At 37.0% G+C, this 11,661-nt stretch overlaps 1 protein-coding gene across 1 annotated transcript; it reads right to left on the bottom strand.

Annotated features, from left to right (window-relative positions):
* Window positions 1-258: 258 nt before the first annotated feature.
* On the bottom strand, window positions 259-10,582 carry LOC116176350 (G protein-coupled receptor kinase 2). Its single transcript, XM_031494869.1, has 8 exons — window positions 10,189-10,582; window positions 10,040-10,135; window positions 9,524-9,990; window positions 6,394-6,699; window positions 6,205-6,346; window positions 2,461-2,813; window positions 2,150-2,413; window positions 259-802 (listed from the first exon to the last, which is right to left on the bottom strand). The coding sequence occupies exons 1-8, from the start codon at window positions 10,238-10,240 to the stop codon at window positions 731-733; spliced, it is 1,752 nt and encodes a 583-aa protein (XP_031350729.1). The 5' UTR covers window positions 10,241-10,582; the 3' UTR covers window positions 259-730.
* Window positions 10,583-11,661: the final 1,079 nt, after the last annotated feature.

Below are 11,661 nucleotides of genomic sequence, written 5' to 3' on the forward strand. Positions count from 1 at the left end.
CAATACACTTCCTCTTCGCCGTCATAATTGTAAGAGAATAACTAAAATCTGGATCAAAAAGTTATTGAAATCATCCATCAGAGGGAGCCACCGGTCAACCCGCAGTGTTAAACTATGAAAAAATGAAGTAACAAATGTTTTATTTGAAAATTGTAAACTGCAAATTAGTTGTCGAATATTATTTTTGTACACAAGTTCTATAAAACGTAACAGAGAGAACGTGAAGGAAGACACACGGAAGATCCGTGCGATCGATCCTACATTTAAAACGCAAAGTTTAATATCACAATAAAACAATATAATGGTCTTTTTAAATACATCAATTACCTAACTATAACTTACCATACATTAATGTACGTTACATGTTTGTAGTTGTGGAATGAGAATACATTCAGTTATATAAACGCAATGCCCTATTTGTGACACCTAGTCATTACTAATCTTCGCATTTCAGTAATTAACAAATTGGAAAGTGACGACATCCAACTCGACGGTAAAAAAATGTTACTTTTTATCAAAATTGTAAAGCAAGCGCAATTTATACAATTATTTTTACGTAATCGGTCACTTACTGAAATACGAAACGTGCACAGGTACAAAATACAAACAACCTACAACTGAATTGTTTTGGTTTATTTAACGAAATAAGTGATTGTGCAGTACTTGAGGAAGACGAAGACGAAATATTTGTAAAAATGGCGTAGTACAAATCCAAGTTACAGACGTTACATCAGCTTTCTGTACCTTGAGGAAGAAACATTGGATTAATAGGTATCGGGCGCAATCGAGCCGGCTGCTTTTTCTGAAATTGAAAAAAAAACCATTCAAATGTCCTTAGCGAGATGGGAGTTAATGGTGTTTAAAACTGACGTTTATGTAAAAAAATTGCAGAAGTCCCTTACAACCCAAACAATATTGCATTTTCAGCGGCCATGTTACTGGTGGGCAAATAAATTATTGCTTCACTTTACGATCATTGTTTATCACTCCTCCCTCCTAGATACCCGCGACAGATAATTAAAACGCGACTCGAGCGTTCGCTCTAAATACATTCAGTCAGAGGAATGGACAGATTTGATTTGGACCACGTGTTGTGTTTAGTTAAAATTTAAAATGACAGAACCGAATAGTCGCGCAAGGGATTTGGAAATGTCATACGCGCGTTTTTAGTGAACCCGCGACAGCCAACGTGATAAAAACGTAAAAACTCTAAGGGTGTATATATGTATATTTTCTAAGTTGCAGGTGTACTTTGATCTATTTATGGAAAAAAATCGCTGTTCTTCAGTGTCAATACCATTAAAAAAAACAAAATTGCTAGTGTATGTTATAGAATGGCCAATAACCATTGTCAAAAAAATTGTCTTCTATACAGAGACCTCAAAGTAGTTTGAAAATTTGACAGTACACGAATGTTGATAAGAGGAATTCATCTAAATTAATTTTTAAACTGGCAGTTGACGCCAACTTGAAGTGGAACACCCTATATATATTATTTGAATTGATATTCTACCTAAAATTCTATATTACCTATGCGCTTCATGTAACGAGTCTTTTTAAAATCTGGCGTCAAAGTTGGCCATGACAAACTCGTGAACCCATAAAGGCGAAAACATAACCTTAAATTAGAATGCTGGTAACTTAGACTACGGAAGACGAGGACTGAAAATATTCTATCAAGAGCAATGGTGCGCGTTGAAGCAAATTTTCGTGTGGCGGCCATCTTTTTGGTGGGCAAAAAGGTCTCTTTACATCTTAGAAAAAGAAAGAGGTTCACATCTTGTTTACTCCGTCAGCTGTATGAATTTGGATTGCACAATTCCAATTTTGCATAGCCAACTTCGACGTCCAATTAAAAAAAAACCTTTTGTATCATATAGGTACCTAAATTTAGTTGTTTTTGACATCTTTATGTCAAAAATGGCCAAACACCCAATCACAACTGCCCATTTTTTCTACATTTGATATTATTTTGTTTTGAAAATTCCAGCTTAGTGGATTGCGTTGATAATTTAATTTAAACAAATACTTACAGGGGGTTTAAAAAGAAATATTAAAAATTAAAAAATATCGTTAAAACAAAACCGACGAGAAAAAACTTCCGCAATTTTGTTATGGAAAACCTCCATTTGGCTGGACCCATACTCACCTTTCTCCTAAACGGAAAACAGCCATTATTTTCTGGAGCACTAACCACGTTTAATATCAGATCCGGTGTTCGAGATCCACCGGGACCAAACACATTTAATTGTCTAAAGCAATCCGTCTCTAACATCTCATTTTGCCAAGGAATTGACACGCAACCGGTATTAAATTTACTGTAGAACGTCGAGTCGGTTGCGTCAATATTTACACCTTTCACTGTCGAGAATTGCTCAATGTCCAGTACGTCCTTGGCATAAACTGCGTGCGGCTGCAAAGAAAAATTATAGACGTTTGTATTGCAACGATCCCACATACGTCAGGAACGAAAGGCGCTTCGACCAATCCGGCCTCCAGCCGCCTCCAATTTATCGGGTGGAAGAACGAGTGTTGCTTGACTAACGAGGCGCCCAACCTTCCGACTTTACCTCCGAGACGTTGGGCGGGACTCTTCGCCAGCAACTGTTGGCACAACGATTTGGCATCTTCGCTAAACTTATTCGAATACTTTTCGGGTTCGGATTTCACCCTCCGATCGACCTCCTCCCGTTTAACCTTCTCCTTGCGGGCGCGAAAGGGCGCCTGACCCTCGAGCATCTCGTACAGTAGGCAGCCGAAACTAAACCAATCGGGCGAGAATGTGTACCTTTCGTTGTCGATCACTTCGGGTGCTGAAAAAATAAAGATTGATTTAAGCCAAAATCGATTGCCAAAAGACAATTTGAGTAATGCACATTTTAAGGGAATATCTTGAAGGAAATATGAAGACAGTTTTTTTTAGAAGATATTTGAAATTTTGCTGTACAACAACAAAATATTGTTACATACATTTAATTACGTGATTTATTTATTTACAAATAATTAATAATAAATTTATAAGAGTTAATTAGTATTTATCACTCACTTGTACACAAGTTTATAATCTGTAAATTTATCATGCATGAGCGCGAAATCACTACTAATCAATTCGACGTCGATGTTAGAACTTCCATTAAACACGCTTCTAGCTTCCAGTATCTGCTACAAGAAAAATCCCTATATTGATTTGAATTAAAAGTTTTAGAAGACTCGGTGGCCTCGAGCAACTTCCGAAAATTCGAAACAACTTATTACAATTAGTTTTAGAACACCTGAAATAAATCTTGGATAAACACACAATTAAATGATTGACAATGACAAAAGTTTATTCCAAAACACACGAAATGAAAATTAAAACAAAATTCCTGCAATAAAGCTTGTTTTTACATAGTACCCCGTACGCAGACGATCGATAGTAAAAAAAAATAAAAAAATTCTTAAATTACATAGTTTTTTCGTTTGTTTATAATCAAAAAAATCTAGTCATAACAAGGTTTGCGATAAAACCGGGGCACTTAAATCAACTGGTGACAACTTCTGAACTTCACTTTAACACACAAACTTGATAAACGAACTGGCTTGTTGAATACGACGATAAAAAGTCTGGGTGGCTGTGTAAACTTATATTTTTTTAAGAACAACAGACCTTACAGAAGGCCTCTCACTGCACTAAAACTGTTCCCTTTACTATTTCTGGATACGGACCACACGCGTTGTGTTAACTTGCTTCTGCACCAAATTATTATACTAAAGACAAACTACGTCTTCCATCAAATCAGGCGGACAGCCCCAATAAGTAACATTAAAAAAAAAGCTTTCCAACCGTCGGGAATCAGCCAGCAGTATTTAACGAAACACCGCTTTCATAATAAAATAAATCTCCTTCTTCCAGTATTGACAAATAAAGCGCCAACCAAAATTAGCCCCAGCTTCGACAGAACGCGCACATTGTAGAATAAAAATTGCCTTTTTTTTTCATGGCCACCTCACTAATATGTAAATTACATATAACTTATTTAAGATTAGAATATAAAATCCAGGAAAACCAAGATATTTCGAAAACTATCAGAGATAGGTATAGGACATTATTCTCAAAAGTTGAAGGTTTTTGGAAGAGCTAAATGATGACAGAAAAATATACAGGGTGTTTCATTTAAAAAGAGAGATTTTTTAATATGAAGTTTTGCAACTTTGGACCTACCAAAAAAAACACCCTGTAAGCTATATTTTTAATGTTTCATAGTAGATGTACTTATTTGACTTTTACTTAACTCAGGCTAAGATATAAAACCTGGAATCAAAATTTAAGTAATCATTTTGACAATATATACTGACGTTTGCAAATGTCCAATTTTTCTTAAACATTGAATTATCTTGAAAACTACTAGCTTTTCGGATATTAACCATATAATAAAAGACGTACAATTACACGTGGAATTCAAAAATGCATTCAAATACAGGGGGTTCTATTTAAAAAAATGTACCATTTTGGCGCCCTACTTTGTGGGCGCACCCTGTATAATTCCAAATATTTTTAAAATGTGGAGAATATTCAACCATATCATAATACAAAAGCACTCTATGGAAAAATCTTATCTTCAAGGTATTAAGCTACTCCGCGCAATCGTTGATTCACCCTGTACAACCTGGGGGGTACTATATCTGTAACTCCCAAACTAGTATGGGAGTACACACTAAAGAAATAGACAACTGGCAACCGTATCACACTATGGTGGGTGCCAGGGCATTCTGGCATTGCAGGCAGATGAACTGGCCAAACAAGGAGCCTTACCCTCACACACACAAAACAATACAAGATCTTTAAATGGTCTCAAAAGACCCTGAAACTATGTGAAGAGTCCAAAAGTTTCTTCAAAATTCGGGTTCAGTACTTTTTTTTTAAAAACTAAAGTTCTGTGTTAAGAGAAAACCTTTGGAAGCTCACAAAAACCTTTAAGGTATTAGAAACTGCTAGCGAGCTATAAATGCGCTACAGCAGGCGTTGGCAACCTGCGGCTCTTTTGATATAAAGTTGCGGCTCTCCGTATTTATCTAAATTAGTTCATTTGTTCGAAATTCGCCTTTTTAATTAATTACGAAATCAAAAGTACCTTCCAGCAAATAATTATCTAATTTGTGACACTTGTTTACTTTCTGGTATTCTTTTGTTTTTTTATTATAGCAGCCTACTCCCATGTATAAACACGTAATTAATTAAGGAGTAGGTTCTTTTGTGAAAAATATTGAATAACATAAAAACTGCGGGGCTTAAGCACAGAGCACCCCTCATAAACATTGAAAAGAACACAAAAGACAATCGAATAGCGAAATAAAATAGTGGTAGTTCCATTTGAAAAACAATAGTTATAGCGCTTTGAACAAATGGCATTGAAACAAGTAAAAATATGCAGGATGTTCTATTTAAAAAGATCAGTTATTTATTGACATCGTAAAAATGGGACACCCTGTACATTCAAAAATAATTTCTGTAGATCCGCAACCAGGTATCAGCTATGTAGGAAAAACCGACGCACTGTTGCAGGACCATGTATATAGCCAAATACTATAATATTGAATCAACAATTTTTTGTGGCTCTTTAAAAACTGGGAAATTTGGTAAATTGTAATTTTTGGCTTTCATTTCAATAGGTTGCCGACCCCTGCTCTAGAGATTCCTAAATGTTTGTGAAAGGTCTAACAATTTTTCAGAACACTTAAAAATTATTCAATACTCAGACTCTAAAGGTTCACTAAAAAGCTTTAGGGATTATTGAGAATTTTTGATGAAAAAACCTTTGGAGACTCGTACAAATTTACTTACCATCACTTACCTCTGTATCGACGACTGTAAATAAATGAATTCAAACAAAATAAAGTAAGACACCCTGTATATTGATGGGTCCATTAGACTTTATATGTGCGTGAATGATTATTGTAAGTGTTTTAACATCCTGCTTATAAATAATGATTGTTTCGAGTGGTTATTTAAATTAATATTCCAAACCACTCCGCTTTATTGCAGGTAATTGAAGTAGTCAACACCATGTCGACATTCATTTTATTGAATTATGTGTCACATTTAATAGGTCAATATCGTTCCCGTTTTGTATCGAATTCCGATAATTATTGAGTTCGCATTTTTGTTATCAAGGATGTGGTTCCCGGCTTCCGGCTTTATTGAAAGCCTCTCAATTCAAAACTTACCCATGTAACCGACGGTACCGACTCTTCCTCTAACTGATTCACCTTCAGGTATATCGACCGCCAATCCCAAATCCGATATTCTAACGTGTCCCGCATCGTCTAGAAGAATATTCTCGGGCTTACAGTCTCTGTACACGATGCCCTAAAAGGAAAATGAGATCCATGCGCCATCGGGAATCGGGCACGTACCTGCTGGTGCAGGTGATCTAGGCCGCACACGACCTCGGCCGCGTAAAATCGCGCCCGAACGATGTCGAGACCGGGCTCGCCTCCCATATTGTAAATGTGAAACTTTAAGTCACCGCCGTTCATGATCGTTAGCACGAGGCACAGGGCGTCTTTTGTTTCGTAGGCGTACGCGAGATTCACTACAAATCGCGAATTGATTTTTTGTAAGATTTGTTTTTCGATTAATACCATTGCTTCGCCCTTACGTTTCTTTATCCGTTTCTTTTCTAACTTTTTACACGCGTACATTTTACCGGTCGCTCTAACCTGCAAGCAAAAACGATCACTTAGTTATTGATGCTTTTATAAATGCAAATAAATGGAGCACCTCAGGCTTCCAATCTTGGACCTCTATTGTTTAGCATTTATTTTTTGACATTATTATGGTACTCTTGCGATTGTTTTTTCTATGATATGCTGATCATTAGTGACCATATCATAAGCTATCTTTTACTATACTCTATTCATTTTAAGAAGGTAGCGGTAGAAATCATAGGGAAGCTTTGACCTTCACTGTGATTGGTTAAACCATGTATTACGCCGACAAATAAAATGTGTGACCAATTTTGTTATGTTAGCAGTTTCGGTTACGAACTAAACTGTCAAACTGACATTAGATGTCAATTTCAATAATCCAAATGTGAAATCTTTTGATTTATATTCATGTTTTTCAAATTTGGTGCGGTTTTATATTTACCCTGTGTGTGTCTATCTTTAAACACAGCGCCATCTGCTACCTTCTTATAATGAATACAGTATACAGGGTGGTGACTTGCGTAACGCATCATAGGGATTTCAATGTAAAATTCATAACATGCAATTATTGGCCCCCCAAATTATTTTAGAGCAAAAATGTATTAAGGTTTTTTGTAGAAAAAAATTTTTACGTCAATCAACCGTATTAGTTTTCAATTTTTTGCATAATAAAGACGGAAAATTGGAAAAATAAAACCCCCATCTTTTTCAATAATCTGTGATGCTTATAATAAAAAAACTACGTCAATATCCATTATGCCATGGAAATGTCTACTATAAAACAAATCAAATTGTATCAAAAAGTATTATATTTACAACGATTATATTTACAACATAAAGAAAGGCCACATTACTAAAAACGGTTTCCTAATACAGGGTGGCCATTTGAAAACGAAACAGAACCTATTTTGGGGACCTCAAAACATTTACGAAAAAATCCCGTCAATTTTAACCATTTTTTTGCTAGTTTCGCCCCCTGGGGGCAAAGCCATAGCGGGGGTGACAAGTGCCCCCAAAATTTTAAATCGAATGGGGGGTCGAGTGATACCTTATTTTGAAAGTATTTTTATGTAGATCATAACTCTTAAGATTTAAATCAGTTTTATTTTAAGTGCTTAAAGCTAAAATCAATCAAGTAAATGTTGAAAATGTTGGCCTCCGACTTCCATACAATAATCCAGCTTTTGTTCGAACATTTCCCGTACATTTTGCAAAACTTCCGGGGGGATTTGACGACATTCATCAATTATTCTTTGTCGCAAGTTCTCTAGAGATGTTGGCTGATTAGCATAAATTTTAGTTTTTAAATGTCCCCATAAAAAAAATCTAACGTACTTAAGTCTGGGGAACTAGGAGGCCATTCAATAGCTCCTCTTCTTCGAATCCATTGTCCTGGCAACGTTTGGTCCAAATATTGACGAACCCTTGCAGCATAGTGGGGTGGTGCACCATCTTGCTGAAATACTAGACGATTTTTCAAGTACTCGTTATTTTCTTGTATCTCCCCTAATGCTGGATGAATCGTATTTTCTAATAACTCCAGGAATAAACCATTATCACTGTTCAATGTACCGATTTTGCAACTAAATAGCTTTAAAGTGCTATTTGTCACTACTGTGATTTGACAACAACAATTGACAAGCACTATTAAACTTCAAAATGTTGCTATAGTAACGCTCTCAACAATAACCAAGATTTCCGTTGCAGAATTGGCATAGCCACCTACAGGTATTAAAAAGAAAAAAAAACAACAACAAAAAAGTACGGTTCAGAATGTAGGAGAACAACATTTTTTGTATGTATTTATTGTTGTATTAATTTTTGTTATTTAACTAATTCATTTACAAGCATTTTTTTCATAAGAAAATGTTGACACGTTTTTGTAACTTTTATTAGCCCCTGTATCGGCTAGGCACATTAGTAGCAATTTAAAACTTAAGGGTTATAATCCACAAAAAAATACCTTCAAAATAAGGTATCACTTGATCCCCTATTCGATTTAAAATTTTGGGGGCGGTCGTCACCCCCGCTAGGGCTTTGCCCTTAGGTGGGCGAAATTAGCAAAAAAATGGTTCCCCCTTGAATCAAAAATTGACGGGTCCGAGGATTTTTTCGTAAATGTTTTGAGGTTCCCAAAATAGGCTCTGTTTCGTTTTCAAATGGCCACCCTGTATAACAATTTACGATAAATGTTCGAATAAGCCACCATTAACTGCAAGACGATAACCAAGTCGATCATAAAATCCATTTCGAACTGCTGCCAATTGATAACTGGATATCTTTTTGTTTTAGAAAATTCCATGGCATCGCAGATTATTGAAAAAGATGCGGGTTTTATTTTTCCAATTTTCCGTCTTTATTATGCAAAAAATTGAAAACTAATACGGTTGAATGGCGTAAAAAAATGTTTTCTACAAAAAACTTTAATACATTTTTGCTCTAAAATAATTTGGGGAGCCAATAATCGCATGTTATGAATTTTACATTGAAATCCCCATGATGCGTTACGCAAGTCACCACCCTGTATACTTGTAAAATCAAAAAGAGACTGATTACATTTGATAAACAATACATTTATTAAGTGCTGATAACTAACTCTCTCACACTTTGACATCTTCCATGGTTAAGAAAAGGAGCAAATTTTTATATGCACCCTGCTTTTTGGTACCAAAATGCCTTTAATCTGCCCTCAGCAGACTTTTGATTTTTAGTAACTGCACAGGGCATTTCTTAGTTTTCATCTCAAAACAATTTAAATTTAAACTGGACACATTTCATTACAGCTACCTATTGATAATACACAACTTAATTTATAAGGAAACCAATTATTATTTACCTGACACGCACACACCTCCCCGAAACCGCCCTTGCCCAGGACACGATACATGCGAAACGTTTTGTAAGTGATCGGCTGCGACTCCAACCACTTCCACTGCAAATACCGGTGGAAGTACAGCGAATTCGTAAAGTCTTTAAATGGCTCTCCTGCTAAGAACGCTTTGACAGCTTGTATGCAAGGAACGAAGAGTTCCTTATGGCCGTTGGTGAGTTTATCGCCGACGGTTAGTTCGATGCCGACCTCGGGTAGGGATAGTGTCTCCTCCCCTTCATGACCAGCCATGAAATCTTTTTTGATCGATGCGGCGAGTTCCATTCGTTGCTCGTCCGTCTCGACCTCATATCGTTCGGTTAACTCTAGAAACTTTATACATCGATGATAATGAGATTGTTTCGCCTCACACCATTGCCTAAATAGTATTTTTCCGATCGGTTGCTTATCTATGATATATTCATAACGTACATCTGGAAACGAGAGGGTTAAATCACGAAGATCTCGCAGGAAACGACTAACCTATTCTATTTATAATTTCGATACATTGAGAGATGTGAGGGAATTGTAAGATTTTGCGCCACTTCTTACTCTTGCCCTTGTTACTATCGGAACCACCTGAGAAAAGTACGGTGTAGGTATCGGTTAGTTGAAAGTCGAGTCGAACTTACCCTCTCGTGCTTTGAGGTAAACTGTGTTCGCGACAATGTTTTCTAGTTCCATTAGTTCCAGCTTGACTGTTTATGTGGGTACCCGGTGATTCGGGCCGTGAACGACCCGTTTCCATTAATTATGGCTAAATAATAATGAGCACAACACAGACGAAGAAACGACAACAGGAGGTGGGAACGCACTTTTTGTCTTCAACGCACCCTTCGATCGCCGTCGTCTGCGGGGACGAAATACGGGACGACCGCGTGCACGCTTTGCATTAATTTTCGTACGGGGTGTGTCTGCAACCCCCCTTTGTATTGCACCGAAGACTTTCTCGGGAATTTTCAGATTGTACGACACACACTCACACGTCTTCCTCAAACTACTGAATTCGGAGGAATGAGAGGGAACGGGACAGTCGACAGTAAGAGAAAGCAACACTCGCCTACTTCACCGGAGAACGTCGAGACGTAAACAAATGCCAGCATCTGCAATTAAACGCGACTCTTCGTAATGCGCATACACTGCACTATTTGAAAATTATAAAAAGGGGTAGGTTCCCGCGTTACAGATTAGGACCGCAATTATAAAGTATTGGGCTCGATGGAGTTTTGCGCAAAAATGGGTGCTATTTTATTAATGGCGAGTAATTAATTAAAGGGCTGAATTAGGTAGCTGTCGTATAGGTAGATAATGGGGTTTGACTAACTTCTAATTGCTGCCTGTCGGAATGCGTTAAGTTCGCACGTCATCATCGAAAATTGGGAAATTTCTTAATAGTTAGCTCCTTGATGTAATTTATTGTTTGTATATGAACAATATCTCAACATTAAGATTCTCCCCCTTTGTGCACTCTGGACGCAATATTCACTCGTGGGAACAGCGCTATTCTATTTCCGAATGCAATCTTTGTGATGGGGTGTTTCGAAATGCCCCTATGGATTTTGATGCCGATTGTACGCACTCTTCCTCGGTTCTTCATAAATTTTCTCGACTTTCCCCAGTTGCTCATCGTCACATAAAATGACGACACAGCCGATTTCGAATAGATATTCTTCTTTTGGGTGTTTCTCCCCAAGCATCTTGTAGTACAAAAAATATGGATCTTGCTTGAGGCACTTAGAGCAAAATGTACCTAAAACTATTCTTTACACAAGGGCCCGTATGAATAAAAGTAAGCAAATGCTTATACTTGCAACATTCAAAGTAAATACTCGTAAGTGCTCCTTCGCACTGGGCGACTTAGCAGCGCTTCTAAGCAGAAGCGACAGGACGCAGTGCAGCGCTGCTAAACCATGCTAAACAGACCAGTATGAAGGGGCAGTTACGAGTATTTACTTTGAATTTTGCAAGTATAAGCATTTGCTTAGGTACTTTTATTCATACGGCCCAAAGTGTAGTGAAAGCTTTCAATATCTTGATGCCGGTGATGATGTTCAATTTTTCTGATGCCACATATTATACTATGCGATCAAAAAAAAGTTGCTATC

This window comes from Photinus pyralis, unplaced genomic scaffold (genome assembly GCF_008802855.1).
Source record: "Photinus pyralis isolate 1611_PpyrPB1 unplaced genomic scaffold, Ppyr1.3 Ppyr1.4_LG7, whole genome shotgun sequence".
Taxonomy (NCBI): domain Eukaryota; kingdom Metazoa; phylum Arthropoda; class Insecta; order Coleoptera; family Lampyridae; genus Photinus; species Photinus pyralis.